Raw genomic sequence first — 18379 nt, forward strand, 5'->3', positions numbered from 1 at the left:
ATTCCCTTGGGCCGTGGGTGTCCCTGCCTGTTGCTGTGGTCCTGAGGGCTGGTGCTGGTGACAGGGCTTTGGGACTCCGAGCTGGTGGCTCACTCGGCCCTGCACTGGGCAAGCCCAGGAGCGCTGCTGGGCACCCCGGTGAGGGTTTTGAGGGAGCCACTGCTGTGCGTGAAAGGGACAGGGGTCCCTCGTCTAGCACCGGCGGCACACTGGTGTTTGCTGCCCTGTGCCGTGGGGACCTGTGGGTGTCAGGGCAATGTGTGTGTGCTAGGTGAGAAGGCAGGAGCTGTAGGGTCCTGTGGGACCCTGGGCTTGTGCCTGCACCAGCAGTGGGTTTTCCTCGGGCGCTGGGCAGATGGGCTTTGCTGGGAGGTGCTGAGCCAAGCCTGGCCCTGAAGGAAGGGCTATGGTTCAGGGTGCCAGTGCAGGGAGCTTGGTTGCTCCATCTCCCCAGCCCCGCTTTCATCTTCCTTTCTATTCCCCGGCTCTGCCCATACCCAATTCCACCCTGAGAGCCACTGGCCAGACCGTTTGTGCCGGCACCTAGCCAGGGCTGCTGGGCCTCGGGAGCTGTGCCGGCTGCCACGCCTGCGGTGCGCCGGGAGCCAGGAGCCGGCCTCTCCAGGAGTGTGGGTAGCGGCGGCCCCCGGCTCCCCCTTTCCCGTTGTGCTCAATGGAGACCTTGTTGCCGTGCCCTGTGCGCAGGCGGTCGGTGGGTGGCCGTGCCGTGTGCTGTGCACGCACACCCAGGCAGCCACAGCGTTCGTGGCCGGCTGTCCCCCGCTCTATCCTCCCTCCCCGTGGCGGCACTCCGCCCCCACTGAGACATTTGTGCCAACGAGTCAGCAGCGAGCTGGGATGTGCCGTGCTCGGAGTCTGAGCTGCCACACTCGGCCTGGCCTTGCCTGGCCTTTGCCACAACCCCTCTGCCAGCCTGGAGCCACTGGCACCCACAGTGGCTGTGGCTGAGCACGGGGCTGGGGCCTGCCATCCATCCCTCCAATCGTCCTTCTGTCCATCTGTCTGTCTGCGGGGTGATCCAGTAGCTGGAGGTGAGTTGCTGTTGGTGTGCTCAGTGGTGCCAGGCATTTTGGGGATGCTTTCCTTTGGGGCAGCAGCCACCTTCCCACAGCCCACGTGCCATGGGGGGCTCTGGCTGCTATCTTTGCGTTCTACCCTCTCCCCGATGGCGCCCTTGGGGTGCCAGTGCCAGCAAGTGGTTGCAGTGGCCCTGGTGTGATGCCATGGAGATGCTGTGAGTCAGTGGGTGCTCTGAGTCAGGGCCCCATGGCACCCCTCGTGCCAGGGCTTGAAGGTCCATGGGGGTGGGCAGTGCTGTCTGGTGAGTGGGAGGCCCTGGGGCTGTGCCTCCCTCGCTCTGCGCCGTGCCGGCGGCTCTGCTCCGTGCTCCAGGGTGGCATGACCAGCATGAAAGGGCTCTTGTCCTCCTGCAGCCCCAGCAGCACTGTGGTGGCCTCCCCTTCACAGCAAACAAATTCCCAGTGTTGGGCACAGGGAGAGGGAGGGGGAAGCCCCCACTCAGCCCAGCCAGCCATGGCCATGGCAGAGCCTGGGGCTCCTGCTGGCCCAGCACCCCCGTGGCCACTCTTGCTGTGTGGGGTGCTGGCAGGGCAGCTGGGCTGCGGGAAAGCGGGTGCTCTGTTTGTTCACCCCAGAGCCCATGTGGCGCCAGGCCGGCCCCGCCTCAGGGTGGCCCTGAGGAGTAATATTTTGTTTCCCAAGCATAAGGTTATTTTTGGGTTATTAGTACCATTGCCATGGTCCCAGTCTGAGCACAGGCTGGCCGGGTATCAGTCAGTTGGGTATTCCCCAAATGTTCTCACTCTGTTCTTTTCTTATCTGTTCCTGTTGTGTTACTGCCCGCACTGAGGACAGTGAGCCCTTCTCAAGACTGGAATATCTCATTCCAGTGTCATTGAAAGAGTGGTAGCTAAAGTCTGGTGTTCTCTCTGGCTCTTTTGCCACAGATTACAATGGGAACCATGTTCACTGAACCCCCATTCTGTGGGCACAGATTGCCCAGAGAAGCTGTGGATGCCTCATCCCTAGAAGTGTTCATGGCCAGACTGGATGGGACCCTGAGCAACCTGGTCTAGTGGAAGGTGTTTCTGCCCATGGCAGGAGATTTGGAACTAGGTAGTCTTTAAGGTCCCTTCCAAACCAGGCCAATCTGGGATGATTTCATGATGACATCCTGCATATACTGATATATCCTAACCTTCAGATGAACAGAGATTGTGCCTAAGACTTTTGCCAGGGCATTATGAGCAATAGTGGGAGAGTGTTTATATCAATAGGGCAACCTACTAAAAATATGCTGCACTTCCTTCCATGTGAAGGTGAATCAACTCCTGTTGTGTTCCTGGAGTGGAACCATAAAAACCATATCTTTTACATCTAGGGTTGCCATCCATGAGTGGGACGCTCCGTGAATTTGAGTTACCAATGCATTGATTTGGCACAGCAGTGGTTAAAGGCTCGGTATTGGCAATGATAATATCTCTTCCCAAACTGTCAATGCATTGGTAATCAATAGTTAGTTGCCATCTCCAGTCCAGTTTTTGGACTAGCCAAAGGGGTGAATTATATGAAGAGTGGGCTCTGGAGATGACTTGTTGTCTTTCTATATCAGCTGTTACTTCAGAAGTTCCGTCCATGTTGCAGAAAAATTTGTTATTGTGGTCTACTAGTAGCTTTTGCATCAGGGAGGGCAGGCACTGTGCTCTGTACTCTCTGAATTTCTTTTAGGGTCAGGGTTGAAGGGAAGGACCAAACACTGCTGTGCAGCAGCTGCCAGGTTTGCAACCCAAAATGTTTTCATTGTGATCTTTTCCTGCAAAGTGAGGAGAGGACATGTTCTTATCGCCTGGGAGCCACAAATTAACCTTGGCAGTTTGGCACGTAGCACTTGCTCCATTCACTCCAGTGATTTTGACTCCTTGTCCAGCTTCTCTGTCTCCTGCTGTGTTAATATTGGAATTTGTGTTCCTTTATCTATTAGAAATGTTATTAATAGTTGAGGAGGCCCACCTGGAATCAGGTGTGGGCCATTATTATGTATGCACTGATAGGATTCCACCTGCCAGATTTCAGTCCCACCTGCCTCATGGCCACAGCGCTTTTACAAATTCTCCACCTGAATCAAATTGAATGGGATTGTTTTTTGGGTATGGTTTCCCACTCTTCCCAAGGTTCAGCTGTTTTTTGTGTTTCCATAATGCATCTCGCTTCATACTCAGGGGGATTTGAAGGAGACAAAGAATCATCTTTTTCCAGTTTTCTGTCATTGGGGTCACCCCATATGTTTTCATCCCATTCCTCAGGGGATACAATCAGTTTTCTAATCTGTATGATGTCAGGTGATTGCCAGCCTGCATAAGCATCATCTCTACCTTTTCTTCCAATTTTGGGGTCTTTTTCTCCTTTTCTTCCTCTAACTGTTTCTGCAGCTGCCTTTCCCTATTTTCAGCTGTGGCCAATAGCATTTTAACTTCCTCATTTTCTGATTTCAAAGCAGCATATTCTACATCTGCCATTTTTTGGGGGAGAGGGGACTCCTTTTCTTTTGCATGTAAGATTAGTGAGGCCCCAATACTGCACAAATAATTGCTTTATTCTTGTTTTTCCAACATTTTTTGGGCCCATTCTGTTCCCTCTTAGGATGGTGCACGCTTGTGTTAACCCAGGTAATAATAATAGTATACAGAAAGAAGGCATCCATAACTTGGGACAAGGGAGAGGAGAGTAGCCTGCTGACTGTCTCTAAGGTACTTTTGAGTCTTCTTTCTAACTAAGTGAAATTTTCACCCTCCTTATATACAGCCCAATCTTAGCCCCCTCCTCCTATGTTACATATAGCATGATCTAAGCAGATAGTTGGGTAACAGTCATATATGTGGCAGCATGTACTTCATTAAGCTTATTAGCATTTGCAGTAGTGTGCGTTTTATTGTTTAAATAATCCTTAATCAGGAAAAGTTTACTTTTTTTTTAGTTTCCTTCAAAGTTCCAGTCATACAGTTTTGTTCCATTCTGTGCAGTTTGTCAGAGCCAAAGGAGGACCTCCTCCTTTGGCCAAGTCATTTTTTCTTGATGTCAGCTGTGCAGATTTCCATCCACAAAGATAATGTGGTGGCTACAGAGTGTAGGCTGTAGATAGTAACCCTTAGCCCTTTCCTGGCTCCTTGGTCATTATCCCATGGCATCCCTGGGATTTGCACCTCCGTGGGTACAGTAATATGTTTCCATGGCTATTGTGCCTCTGGTTATTATGTCTCCTTGGGCATCAGGTGTTTGGCTGTCATCCATCCTTGATTGTTGTGTCCCTGGGTATTACACTTCTGGGTGTCATGCCTCCTCGGATGTTATGTGCCTTTTTGGGTATTTTGCCTCCAGGGTTATCCAAGATATCTTGGGATATCTTCCATTGGGTACAGTGCTTCCTTGAGTGTTGTGGATCCTTGTGCATCTCAAGTCTGGGTATCATGGCTCCTGGGATTTTCACCTCTGGGTATCGTACCTCCGAGTATCTCTCCTCCTGGGGAGTCATGCTACCAGAGGTCGTGCCTCCTTGGGATGTTGTTCCTCTGGGTATCAGGTTTCCTCAGGCATCACACTTCTGCTAACTGAAATTTGGATGCCTCTAGGTATCAGGTCTCCTCAGGCATCATACTTATGGTTGTTTTACCTTGGGGCTTCTGGGCACTGCACCTCTGGGTGCTGCGCCTCCAGGTACCACACCTTTGGTACCCCGGGTGCTGTGCCTCTGGGTGCTGTGCCTCTGGGTATCATGCTGGTTATAGTGCCTGGCAGGGTGCAGGGCCATGCTTGACAAGTACTTCTGTGTTTAAAGCCATCATGCTTCAGTTTCCCTCTGTGACAGTTTGTTGTTGCAGGGGCCATGGCACCCCATGTCTATCTCCCCTGCTCCCTCCCAGGCTGGCAGTGCTGTGTTCCCTCCCGCAGGGTGCTGGTGTGGTGTGCAAGGCTTGGAGGATGTGGTTCCAGGGCCCCTACCATGGCTTGTGCCACTGGAATGTGCTGGCTCTGCCTGGCTCTTGGGGCTCAGCCTCATGCATGAGGGCAGAGCACTGTGCCCACCCTGGTGCTGGGGCAATTGCCCACCTCCCTGCTCATGGGACCCCACCATGAGATGAGATTAGAAAATAAATACTCAGATTTCTCTAAAAGAAAAAAAACCACCAAGTTTTGTTATTTGTTGGGATTTTGTTTTTCTTCTTTCTTTTAAATCATGAAGTGACTCACTTCTCAGCTGAAAATAAACCCGATTGCTTCTGCAGTGGGGAGCTGGTAAGCCGTGATAGCACGGAGGCACAGGGCCCCTCAGAGAGCAGCCAGGGCCAGCCCTGCCTCATGCACCCAGACCCCCTCCCAGGGGCCATGGGGGGCTGCTGCAGGGGCTCAGATGTCCCTGCCAGGGCTGCTAATGGAGTTAAAGTGCTGTTAAGGGGACATGGCCATCTGCACAGCCCCCAGGGCCTCGTGTCTTTGCACTTAGAGCTGCTGCCCGGCTGGTCCCGGTGGGAACACACACGTGCATCCTCACGTGTACACGGACACCCGTGTGCCCTCCCTGGCCCCTCTGGCACAATGCTGGGTGGTACGTGGGGGGTCTCAGAGGCAGGACCCCCAGTGCCGTGTGTCACACGGCCATGTGCTCCTCTCCGCAGGGATCCCTGCAACAGCGACGTGCCAGCCGTGCTCCCTGGAGCCAGCTGCATGGAGGGTAAGGCATCCCCACAGTCTCCTGGTACCCTGCATGCCCTGTTCCCGTGCCCTGCCAAGGGGGATGAGCCAGTGGCTCTCTGGTCCCCGAGGCATCCCCGTGTCTCTCCTGGTGACATCCCGGAGGCAGGCAGTGTGTGGAGCAGCCACTTTGCTCATCTGAGCGCTGCTCGCCTTCGCTCCCTCCCAGCTTCCCAAGATGAGTCATGGGGTGAAGCTGACGAGGACCCTGTGCCAGCTGAGCCAGGGGGGTCCCGTGACCCCCTGAATGCTCAGCCCCAGCCTGGTCCCTTGGTGCAAACGTGTCTCCTCCGGGATCTGGAGATGGGTCCCCTCGCCCAGACACAGACCCTGCGGGACTTTGAGCAGGTGAGACCGCGGGGTGCCAGGAACCTCCGTGACACTGCCAGGACCCTTCCAGCACTGTCGGGTGCTTGTAGGATACGTGCCGGATCCCCTGGGCACACCAGTGGGGTGTGGAGCGCAGGAGGGGGACGCGGGGCAGGTGGTGGTGGCAGGGGGAGAGGGGGCTCAGCCCCCCCGGGCGCCACGTTCCCCCTCACCGCCCTCCCGGCTGTGGCGCGTGGGGGCCTCCGGGGCTCGGGTTTCACCACTCGCTGTCCCCGCTCCAGCGATTCCTCAAATAGCTCTGGGAGGCGAAAAAAAAGAGGGAAGGGAGAGCAGCGGGGCCAGCGACGGGAGCTGCGGGCGGGCAGGGACCCTGGGCTGTGTCCCCGGCGGCGCCATGTGAGGGGTGCCGGGATGCCCGCCCCATGGAGCGCCGGCCATGGCTAACGGGTACCGCACGCTCTCCCAGCACCTCAACGACCTCAAGAAGGAGAATTTCAGCCTCAAACTGCGCATCTACTTTCTGGAGGAGCGCGTCCAGCAGAAGGGCGAGGACAGCCGGGACGATGTCTACCGGCGGGTGAGCACCTGTGGGGGACAGGGATGAGGGGGTTTCCCTCCCAGTGCCCTCTCTTTTCCGGGAGGGAACAGGGTCAGCGGAGTGCAGCCAGGGGGAGGGCATCAGGCACTGGGGCTGGAGGAGCTGCTGTGGTGGAGTTTGCCCCTTTCTTCCTTTGACAGGAGTGGGGAAATAGTTGGGGAGGATATCCCCAGTCTGATGGGGTGCCCGGGGTGGGTGGTAGTGCCAGTCTGGGGGCAGACAGATGGTGTGGGTACACCCCATCCCAATACCAGCAGGGTAAAATATCACCCGTGCCAGGAGCACCCAAAGCCCTGTGGTGGGGGTTTCCCATGCCACTTCTGATGCATCCCCGTGGGCAGTGGGGCTGGGGGTTCATGCAAGCATCGGGGCATCCTACGCACCTCCTTCCCTCTCCATAGAACATTGAGCTGAAGGTGGAGGTGGAGAGCCTGAAGCGGGAGCTGCAGGAGAAACAAGCAGCCTTGGACAACACATGGTGAGTGGGGCTGGCCCACCCCCTCACCCTGGAGCAGACACGATGCCCGGGGGGGTCGTCTAGCTGCACCCTGCCTGCAGTGAGCAATGAGGGGCCTGCAGTGGGGCTGGAGGGGTTTGCAATGGGGTTGGGCACCCGCAGGGCTCCTCTTACACCCTCCATGCCAGCCAAAAATAAAAGACAGCACCTGTTTGGTGGGGGAGGGCAGGGACGTGCCCAGGGGCCATGGCATGGGTGTCTTAGAGTGGGGCACCGATGGGTGGGGGCGCAGGGGCACAGCAACCAGCCGGGGAGCCCCTGGTTCTGGGATTGTGTGAGGAGTGCTTTGATGAGTCAGAGTCTGAGTATGACCTGGTGCTGCCAGTACAGCCATGTCCCCAGAGCAGCAGTGCTGGGGGTTTACAGCATGTCCTTCACGGGGATCCTGCAGAAGTAGCATCCACGGCATGGAGGGGACTGGGCTGGGCACACCTGGGGTGGTGCAGATCGCCCAGCCCAGCTGGTTTGGGGTGGGGGCTTTTGCAAATGGAGGCCATGCTGTGCCATACTGTGCCAAGCCATGCCATGTCACATGAGATGCCGTACCATACCATACCGTGCCATGCTGTGCTGTGCCTGGCAGGGTGGCTGCAGAGAACCAGACGACCCGTAGCCAGGCCGCGCTCCAGCAGCAGTATGAGGAGCGTCAGCGGGAGTCGGAGCACGTCTATGAGCTCCTGGAGAACAAGATCCAGCTCCTGCAGGAGGTGAGTCCAGGGATGGTGGGAGCCTGGGAGGAGCTGGGGGCTGGTGCCTGGGTGCTCACCCTGCTGCCGTGCAGGAGGCCAGGCTGGCACGGAGTGAGGCCGAGCAGGCCACGGCACTGGCCAGAGCTGAGGCGGAGAGATGCCGGGAGCTGACAGGGAAGCTGAAGGAAGCTGCAAGGACAAAGGAGGAGGACAGGAGTGACGATGGCTGCAGCACCATGGCTCAAAGGTGGGTGCCCAAGATGTCCCCTCTGCTGCCAGCATGTGCTGGTGCTTGGGAACTACCAAGGGGCTTGTGCTGTGCATGACTGAAAGGCTGCAGGAATCTGGTGTGGTGGAAAGGTCACCCCCAGGGGAGAGAGCTGGGCTGTGGGGAAGGGGGAGCAGCCCTGAGGCTGCTCTGCTTTGCCCCAGAGACTGACCCCCACCAGCTGTTCCCAGTGCCATCCTGGGGCCATCCCAGTCCCTGAGCATCCCCTGCCCTTCCCTCCCTCTCAGGAGGATCGAAGAACTGACCCGAGAGCTGGCTGCCAGCAACCAGCTTGTGGAAATGCTGTCAGCAGAGAAGAGGGACCTGCAGCAGCGCTTGGAGGAACCCCAGGTCATGGAGGAGCAGGTAGGTGGGCAAAGGTGGGGAGACCCCAGCCCGGCACCCCAGGGAGAAGCACACCTGCCCAGGGCTCGGCTGGCTGTTGTCATCCCTGTCCTCTTCTGGGGCTGTGGCCAGGGCTGTGCCACATCCAGCCTGGCAGCATTGGGTGATGCACAGCTGTGCCATGGAGCTGGAGCGAGCAGGGGGTCCAGGAAGACACGGGGCATGCTTTCAGGGGAGAGGCTACCAGCCTGTGCAGTCCTTTTGTGGGTGTTGGTGCTGCCTATGCCTGTCTGCCATTTAAATCCTGGGTCTTAAAATACCCCCGACGGCCCGGCACCATGCCAGGCAGGATTCTGGGGCTGTGAGAGATCAGAGCAGTATGTTCCTGGCAGCCCCACAGCTCTGGCCGTGCCACATCTTGCTGTTACAGTGCTGTCCCCAGCAGCCAGGGGCCACCACACGGTGGTCCCACCGGGAACCCTGGTGTGTGCCCACTGGGTGGCACGGGGTGCTGTGCACGTCCTGGTGGTGGCCTTGTGCTGTGGGGACATGCCCACCTGGCACTGCCTGCTGGGGCTGGGCGCTGGGACTGGGATGTGGATCTGGCGCTGGGACAGGCACTGTCACTGCCACTGGCATTGAGACGTGGCAAAGGCACTGGGGTGGGGACCTGGCACTGCGACAGGCACCTGTAGTGGAGCCAAGCGCTAGTAGGAAGGGGGAGGGGGAGGCTGGCACTGGGGCTGGGCACTGGTCCTGAGATTGTACCCCTGCGCTGTCGCAGTCGCTGTCTCTGTCACTGTCGCGATGCCGGCGCTGCCCGTGTGCCCGGGCGTGGCGCAGGCTGCCACTGCGCATACGCAATACGGGCGTGGCGCCTACACATCCCGGTAGGCACCGCGGCTGCCGCGCATGCCCGGAGGGGCTGTCCCCCGCCGCCATCTTGAAACCTGATCCAGAAGCCGGGCGCCGCCGTGGCAGGAGCATCCTTCGGGCTGGGGGCGAGGGGCCGGGGGGCGGCGGGGCGGGGGCAGCCCGCGGTGAGGGGCAGCCCCGGGGACGGGGGCTGTGAGGAGAGAGGGGCCAGCATCGCGGGGGGGCGAGCTGTGAGGAGAGGGGGCAGTATCGGGGGGACACCAGGAGGGGGGGCAGCCCAGGTGTGGCTGTGAAGATGTGAAGGAGGCGGTGTAGGGTGGGATGTTGCTGTAGCATCCGGAGTCCCGGCGTCTCACCCTACCCTAAAAGGGGGGATCGGTGCCGTCCGTGAGACGTGCCGGTGGGCTCAGGGATTGAGATGCGCTGAGCTCGGGAAGGTCTGGTGGGAGCCCCCAGGAGCAGGTTCGGGTGGGGTCGGGAGGGAGGGAGGATGAAGGAGACCTGCCGGATCTGCGCGCGGGAGCTGTGCGGCAACCAGCGGCGATGGATCTTCCACACGGCGGCCAAGCTGAACCTCCAGGTGCTGCTCTCCCACGTCCTGGGCAGGGAGCTGTGCCGGGATGGCAGGTCCGAGTTCGCCTGCAGCAAGTGTGCCTTCATGCTGGACCGCATCTACAGGTTCGACACGGTCATCGCCCGCATCGAAGCGCTCTCCATCGAGCGCCTGCAGAAGCTGCTGCTGGAGAAGGACCGCCTCAAGTTCTGCATCGCCAGCATGTACCGCAGGAACAACGACGAATCCAGCGCGGAAGACAGGGCTGGGGATGGGACTGTGGACCTTTCTAGCCTGCCTGATGCACGGTATGCTGCCCTGCTGCAGGAGGACTTCGCTTATTCTGGGTTTGAGTACTGGACCGATCAGGAGGAGCACAGCCTGGAGCCGCACAGCTGCCACGGCTCGGAGGGAGCCGGGAGCCGCCCGCGGCGCTGCCGGGGCTGTGCCGCCCTGCGGGTGGCCGACGCCGACTATGAAGCCATTTGCAAAGTGCCACGAAAGGTGGCCAGGAGCATCTCTTGCGGGCTGTCCAGCCGGTGGTCAGCCAGCATGGGCAACGAGGAGTCGTCCGTGTGTGATGCGGCCGAGTCCACCAGCTCCAGAGTGGCTGTGGATGGGGAGAGCATGGAGGAAGGCACACCTGCGTCCTCTGTTGAGTCCCTGGACACCACCGTGGAGGCGAGCCCTCCGCAGCAGAAGGAGGAAGATGCAGATAAGGGGGTGAAAGGGAATGGGAAATGTGATGATTTCTCAGATGACCGCATGACCCCAAACTCTTCACTGAGTGGGAACAGGCTGGAGTTGGCCCTCAATTTGATTAAGACTTTGGACTACAAACCCCTTCAGAGCCCCCGAGGCAGCCGGCTACCTATTCCTGTGAAGTCCAGCTTGCCCCACCCCAAGCTCAGCCGTGACTTGGCAGATGGCAGTGCTTCTGCTGGCTTAGCCTGTGCTGGTTCTGCCATCCTGAACACAGACAGAAAATCGTTTTCCAGAGCTCCTTTGGGTCTCTCCCTGGAGATTTCTGAACTGCAGGAGCTGTGGGATGACCTCTGTGAGGATTATATGCCGCTGCGGGTACAGGTAGAGGTCATGGTGCCGCCGTTCCATTGAGCAGCGTCCTCGTGGTCCCTCGCTGAGCCCACTGGGGATTCTTCTGTGCTGAGATAATACAGATAGCCACGTGTCGCTGAAACAGGGCTAAGAATAGGCAGCTCGGTCCTTTTTAGGTGTGCTGCTTCTCTGTCATTCTCCTGTCGCCTGTTTCCTCCCTGTGTTCTGGGAAATTAACCTCCCTCCTCCCCGTCAGTCCTCCCTGACAGTGCAGCCTGCTAGATGGGTCTAAGCTCTTTGTCATTCTCCTGCTGAGAAAGCACCAACTTCACTTCAGCTTTCTCTTGGAGAAGTCGGTGTGCCTTTTATCCGCAACCAAAGGGAATGTTTTAGGCTTCTGGGCATGTGTTTTCCGGCAGATGTGTTTTCTTTGTGCCTGAGTAATGGCTGAGTGTGAGGAACACCTGCCTTCAGCCCTGCCTCTGCAGGTCAGGCCTCCGACCTGCCTGACTTGCAGATCCGCCCAGGCATCAGTGGCCCGTGCCCTGAGGGACAGGTGTTTTCCTTGCAGGTGGATTTGTGCCAGAGGATGACTTTAGGGTTGGTATTCCAGATAATTGGTTTATTTTCTGATCCTTTGAAAAGATTCATCAATTAGCGGTAGGTGTTGCTGAGAGGCGACAAAAGCTCCTGCTTTTGGGTTGCTGTTATCTGCCTTCACAGCAATCCTAGCTCCAGTTTGCCTCCGTTTTGCTGGCTTTAATGAAATCTGCATTAGTGTGCAGTCAAAAAGCTGAACTTGTAACTTCTTTACCACTTTCCTTAATGAATAGAAGGCCTCCGTCAGCTTCAATTCAGGAATATCCATGTCAGCCTAATTGCATGCCCATTAGCAGCCTTAGTGCTGCCTAATGCTGTAGGTAGCCTGGGGGATTAGAAAAGTGGTCGTTTATTACTATGGCAACTGTGGCAGTGCTGAATTGCGCTTCCTATTTAGCCGGGCGCTGCTTGCTGCCCCATCTGCTCGGGCGTTCCCGGAGCTGTGTGCTTTTCCGTAAAAGCCTGCTCCAGAAACGATGTAGAGAGGAATGTAGGAACGCTAATTTTCATCTGCAGCACAAAGGCATCGCGCTGGCAGCCAGGGGCTGAGGATGTGAACCAGGGCATCGATGCTGCTGATTTTCACTGCATGGGACGTGTTTGCAGCGTATAAATGGGCTTTCTCTGAACAGAGAACGTGGCAGAGTCAACGTGTCGTGTTTACAGCTTGGCTTTGTGTCACACATGCCCATCCTCGTCTGGGAACTGCATTTGAGGAGTTTCTCCGGCCTCTGCCATCTGACCATCCTTGCCAGGAATTCATCCTGCAGGATTTTTTACTGCCTGTTTCTGGCCGTGACAGCAGCAGGTCTTCGGCACAGATTCTGGCTGAAGGGGCAAGGGCTTAATCCTTCGGATGGCTTTAACAGCAAAAATGGGAAGGCAGATGCAGCTAGCAGGCTCAATAGTTCTTGTACAAATTGTTTTTCTTTCTCTTTGTAAAAGCGATGCTCTTTCTAAAAGTCGGGTTCTGCTGTCCAGCGATTCCTGTGCATAAATGCAAAAGGAGTATCCAGGACATATAGGACCACAGTTCTTTCTATGGGAAACTTCAGTTCTTTAACTTTACTGAGCAGTCTGGTGTCGGGGCGTGTGACCTTGTAGGTACTGTCTTCTTGGGCGTTTTCTTGAACCAGCAATTCCTTCCTTTCCCCACGACAGCCCCAGGAAAGTGCCACCAAACGGCGCCTTTGTCAGACGCTCCCGCAGCTGCCCGCGGTGCCGTGCTGGCAGCGAGGGAGGCAGTGCCCTGCTGCCAGCCACTCCCCTACCCGCTGTTCTGGGCAGATCTGAGCTTGGCAGGCTTGGATAATGCCGTGATTATTACTTTTTAAAGAAGTGTTCTGTCTGGGTCAGCGTGTGCTGGCATTGCTGCGGCTGTGCTGGTTGTTAGTAAGATGCTGCTGGGGAGCTCTGCTCCTGACATGGCTGCAGGGAAGCACGAGGGTAGCTGCTTGGGCTTTGGAACTTTGGACTCTGGAGCTGGCTCTGTCTTTCTCCCTTTGCCCTCTCTGCTCTTAGCTCTTTCCAGGCTTTCTGCCGCCTTTTTTTTTTTTTTTTCTGAATGTGCTAATTGTGAGGAAATGTGTGCTTTCCTTTTTTTCTTCTCTGTTTTCTTTTCATCAACCTTATTTCAAAATAGGGGCTGTCTGACACAATCTGGCATCTCTCCCTGTCTGATCCAAAGCCTTCTGGCTGGGAAAATTTGAAATTACTTTTTCACGACTGTCTTAAGTTTTCACTAAAATCTTAACATCAGGGTAAAGGGAAGCAGTGTTTCTGTACGGAAGCTCCTGTGTGGGAGGGGCAGTGCAGAGATCTGGGGGAGCTTCCCTCTGCTGCCTGGCTTTCTCAGAGACGGCACATTGCTGTGGCTGCTGAAGATGAGGATTCACCCTGGCAGGGCTAATCAGAGCTGACTGCTCTCGTTGTGCTGCACTGCCTGGAGCTGGTGCTGCTTTGTGCGTGCTCCAAAAAGCCCTGCCAGGTTGCCATGGCCTCTGCACTGCAAACCTGTGCTTGCCAGGGCTTCCACTTACACCAGGCACCAGTACAGTCAGTGTCATGTCACCGATGATATTCAGGAATACCGAAGGAGTCCTGTGAGGGCTGGGAAGGGAGGCTGGCATTGAGTGCTGCCCTAAGGAGTTAACATTACTGGGCAGGAGGCAGAGAAATAGTAAGGAGGGATGACAAGGGATTAGTGTGTGCTCAGCCAGCCGGGTCTGGCGGGCCATGCATCACAAAGTAGGCTGTTTACATTCCCAATAAATGGGTATGTGTCATGAAAAAAAAAAATCTCAGCTGTGGCACTGAATTTGCTTGAGGAGCTGTAGGGAATTGTACACAGTGTGGATGCTGGAGCATGTGGAGCTGTGAAGGAGAGTCCAGAGTGGAGAGGGTTCACAGCCGGGGTGTGTGTGTGACTGCTAATCATGGCAGGAGGGGAACTGGTGGGAAGGATTGAAGATTGTGGGCTTGATGAAGACACAGAAGCTTGGCAGAGCATGGAAACCAGTTTGGTGCTGGTTTTGAAGCTTTTTTTAAACCAACAGGGCACATGGGAAGGAGAGGAGGTTTCAGGGATGTGGCTTGGGTGTGGGGTCGAGATCCATCATCTGCCTGCAGTGGTCAGAGCCAAACAAGCTGCTGGGTTCTTGGTACAGGAGTGAGGAGAGACAGGGAGCCCAACCACAGCCTCGGGGCAGCAGGGCACTTCTGGCAGGTCAAGCAGAGAGCTGCCAGGTGCCAGCCTGCCTCCCAGGTGAAGGGAGACACAGGCAGGAGAATGTATCACAGACAGCTGGAAAAGCACAAGGGGGCATGCTTAACCCCTTGCTGCAAGGTGTATGAGGGCTGACAGCTGAATAGAAGAAGCCAGTGCAAGAGTTGAGCCATTCTTTCATTTTTAAATTATTTTTTCATTTTCAGAATTTGCAGGATGAACATCAGCAGCCAGCTCCAGGTGACCCTGCAGCAGGGGAGCACGTGTCCGATCTGCATGCTGCAGAGCTGCAGGGCAAAATCCAGCAGTCTGAAGCTGCCAACAAGGTATTTCTTCATGAGCAGCACATTCAGTGCCTAGTGAGTCTGGTGTGGTTAGCACTGGAGGGAGGGTGCCTCCTAGTCTGGCTGGAGGCAGCCACCTGCACCTCCCTTCCAGCAAGGATGTGTGCTGACGTGTGGTTTTCAGTGCTTGTCTGCCAGCTTAAAATCATTTACTTTTTTTCTGTAGCTGAGCTGTGTAGATTTTCCATATTTATTTTTGCAAATCATTGTTTTGGAAGAACTTTCCACTTGCCTGGTGAGCCTTCCAGGAACTGATGAAGCAGAGATGCACAGGGTTATTTCCCTACCTCTTGGATTTGCATGGGCTGAGCCTGATGCAGGAGAGAAGGGGTGGAAGCTGCCTTCTTTTTTCAAGCAGTAAGGGAGATCAGCACAGAGGGGGTCCCGTTTTCATATCAATTTAAATACTTCCTTTTGAAAGAAACATGTATCTGAGTTCTCTTGAGGCACATCAACTTTAACACATGTTGGGAGGGGTATATCTTCATAATTATGCTCTTGGACTCTAAGGTAAATTATACCCACTGGGAAAATGGGAAAAAAAATCTGGTTGGGATATTTATTTAAATGTGGGGACAACCCTAAGGTGTTGGAGCTGCCTGGACCTCAAAGGTTGATCGGAAATAGAGACCCAAGGCCCAGTAAATGTATTTGTGTTTAAACAGTTTAAGGGGAGTGTCTCCTAGAGAAGAGATAACAGGACAGGTGTGTAAACTAATGAGCAACAAGACGCAATTATGTGACAGCACCACCTTGGTGCTTACTGAGGCTTGAGTAAGTTGTTAAAGGAGGGGTATCATCCGACATTAAGAATGCCAACAGGCAGCATGTTTAGAAATGTTAACAAGCACTTGTGTAACTGCACGTGTTCTGCGTCATGAACGTTGTGGTGAAAGCAGCAAACTGTCCTGAAACTGTCGGAGTGGGTGGCAGTGTCCTTAGTGTGAGAATGTTAAAGGCAAGAGTTTCTCAGGTTGTAAACCAGTAATTTAGTGAGAGGTTCCCCTTTGCTTTGCAGCCGTGCTGTTGGCACCCTGGTTAGCACAACTGGCTACGCTCTGTTGTGCTGAAGCCAAAACTTGATGCTAAATAAACCACTGATTTGATCAGTGAATGTGTAGCTTCTTCACGTTAATATTTTTCTTTCAGATTTTTGGGAGGTTTTTGTGCTGAAGCAGCCTCTTTTTCTTTCAAGGGAAGAGAAATAAATGATAGAAATTGGGAAGGCTGCTGGGCAGCCTGAGCAAGACTCTGCTGGGGTATGTGGGACGCAGTTATGATATGTGAACCTAAGCCTGAAACCTCCTGCAGGTGAGGTCTCCTCCCACCTCCAGCAGTGTTTACAAACTCTAGAGGGAGCCACGTTTACCTTGATCTGGTCAACACCAGGGCTGTATGGAATAAGGAGTAGAGGGAGTCTTAAGGGTGTTTATAGAGAGTATTAGGCAGGATCAAACAAACCCAAGTTATTTCTGTCTTCAGTTGTTACAGGAAAAGCTGAATGAACTGAATTTCGAATTAAAGTCTGTCCAAGAAACATCACAGAGGCAAGATCGTACAATCCAGAGTCTGAATGAGGCCCTGAAGAGCAAAGAGAATAAGGTAATATTTTTGGGTGGGAAAGGTGGTGCTCGCTGAAAGAGAGCAGCGTGCTGGCCCTGTAGGCAGTGGCTGAAAAGAAATGCTTAACCCAGTGCTTGGCACCCTGGATCTCAGTACATTATTTCTTGCAAAGCTCTTTCATGTGATGCTAATGTGTGTCGTAATCCAGGCCGGAGGGTTAGGGTTAACCTAATCTCCTTGGGGTGGGAGAGTTCGTGTTTCGTTAGCCCGTGACTGGGCTTCCTGTGCTCTGACTCGTAGACAGAAGAGCTGTACCGTATCATCAAAGGGCAGAACGAGACCGTGGCCAAGCTGCGGGACATGTTACACAGAAGCCGTCTGGGGCAGTTGCAGGTATGTCCCCGGAAAGCCCCAAAACACATCAGGTTTCATTCTGCAGGGATCCTGATTCTTAAATCCCTCATGTGAAGAGTATCTTTTGAGTTTCTCTGGTCCCTGTTGTTTTGCCAGGTGTCCGAGAGCCCACTGTCATCCCAGGAGCAGCAAATGTCACCGCTCGATCTTCAGAACACGCTTTTCTGCACCAAGCTGGAAGTGCAGAAACTGAAGAGAGCTCAGCGCCAGAAAGAGCATCAACTGGCTGAAGCCAGGAGGGCCACCCAGCTCCTGGAGACCACGGTGCATGAGGAAGAGCAGCAGAAAGAGGCAACCAGGAAACACAACCAGGTATGACTTAGCCTGGGTTTAAATAACTTAAAAAGCACTGATGTAGTCAATACTCCCACTCTATTCATCATTTCTGCCTAAGCCAGTCTGGGCACACTCGCCTAACCCCTTGTCACATGTGGGAGGGAGAACTCTCTAGCTTTCTTACCCTCATATCTGAGGATTTAGAATCAGCAAAGGCGCTTGATAAGTGTATATTTTGTCACTTGTATGTCTTTGGCTGGTGCAAATGTCCCATCTCTTTTTGCAATGTTACAAAGTTAATGTTCCCTGTTGTGCGGCTTAGCTGTGATTGACTAAAGCTCTGCCTGTGGCCAGAGCAAGGAGTTTAGATGGATGTGTACCCTGTAAAATGAGATAAATATAAACTTCATTACATAGAAGTGTGTTTGGAGATGTGAAGGTTGTAGTGTTGCAGAAGACTTTTGGCTGTACTCACAGTCCTTGCTTGGCTTTCTCAAACTGGCCTGCTGTTTACAGGTGTGTTGAGGACTGAATTCCAAGATATGTGCTTTTTCCTTGCAGGAGCTGCGTGCTGTGGTACTACAGCTGCAGGCAGAGCTGCAGGACAAGGCTCAGCAGCTCCAGACTGTGGAGTGGGAGAAATGCCGTGAGCTGCAGGCCCAGGAGCAGAGAGTGCAGCGTTTGAGTCAGCAGCTGGCTCACAAGGAGCAACTTCTGCAGGTGAGATGCAGAAAGATTAGAGTTGAGCGTAATTAATTGGGTTCTCTGCTCTTCCTTTGGTACTTGGCCATGCAAAAGTCTGCCTATAGCTTTCATGCATGCCCTTTAAAGAAGGAAAGGAAAGAGAGGCTTTTGGGCTCCCTAGATGAGGAATAAAGCACAGGTATCCAAGTGCTTCAGCCCACAGCAATGCCTGGTGAGCCCTGGCAGGTGCTAGTAAGCCAGTCCCAGCTGCTGGGACTCTACCACCCTTTGATGTGGAGAGTAAAGTAAGCATAGAGTAAGGAGATGATTATCTCTGATTCTCCTGTGCTTCCGTCAGGAGTGTTTCTATACTGACAGTTGTACTGGGGGGGTGTGTGTGTGATCTCTAGGAATCAAGGGAGCTTCTGCAATGCCATCGAAGCTTGGAAAAGAGCCCTGCAGCCATGAATGCCATGTTGGAGAAGCTGCAGCAGCGAGTCAGCGACAGGGATGCTGCTCTGGAGGTGAGCACATATTGTAGGCGATGTCTTGGTTGTCCCTGAGGCTCACCCTTTGGGCCCCAGGGGTGACCATATCTGCTACATGCTCTTCATGGCTCAGCCTTCCAGAGGAGCCCTCTGGGAAGGAAGAGCCGAGGTCCCCCACTCTTGCATTCTGGATTAAGCTGTAAACTGCCCAAAGCGGGGCCTTCAGCTCTGCCATGTGCTCTGCATGGGCAGCAGGCCTTGCCTTC

The 18379-nt window shown here is 54.8% G+C and overlaps 1 protein-coding gene across 9 annotated transcripts in view; it reads left to right on the forward strand.

Annotated features, from left to right (window-relative positions):
- The window catches only part of LOC108497789 (myomegalin-like), a 38623-nt gene that overhangs the window by 3809 nt on the left and 16435 nt on the right, over window positions 1-18379 (forward strand). For 3 of the 9 annotated variants that reach the window (XM_017815726.1, XM_017815728.1, XM_017815727.1), the window contains exons 1-12: window positions 5746-6135; window positions 6584-6694; window positions 7117-7193; window positions 7816-7939; window positions 8014-8168; window positions 8438-8555; window positions 14551-14670; window positions 16171-16290; window positions 16552-16644; window positions 16762-16977; window positions 17503-17661; window positions 18036-18149. In XM_017815726.1, coding sequence (XP_017671215.1) covers window positions 5761-6135; window positions 6584-6694; window positions 7117-7193; window positions 7816-7939; window positions 8014-8168; window positions 8438-8555; window positions 14551-14670; window positions 16171-16290; window positions 16552-16644; window positions 16762-16977; window positions 17503-17661; window positions 18036-18149 — 1782 coding nt within the window. In that variant the 5' untranslated portion in view covers window positions 5746-5760. Of the gene's footprint in view, window positions 1-5711; window positions 6136-6583; window positions 6695-7116; window positions 7194-7815; window positions 7940-8013; window positions 8169-8437; window positions 8556-9663; window positions 11050-14550; window positions 14671-16170; window positions 16291-16551; window positions 16645-16761; window positions 16978-17502; window positions 17662-18035; window positions 18150-18379 lie in introns of those variants that run through there. The other 6 variants (XM_017815731.1, XM_017815733.1, XM_017815730.1 and 3 more) reach the window with 5 other exon arrangements.

This window comes from Lepidothrix coronata, unplaced genomic scaffold (assembly GCF_001604755.1).
Source record: "Lepidothrix coronata isolate B3197 unplaced genomic scaffold, Lepidothrix_coronata-1.0 Scaffold52, whole genome shotgun sequence".
NCBI lineage: Eukaryota > Metazoa > Chordata > Aves > Passeriformes > Pipridae > Lepidothrix > Lepidothrix coronata.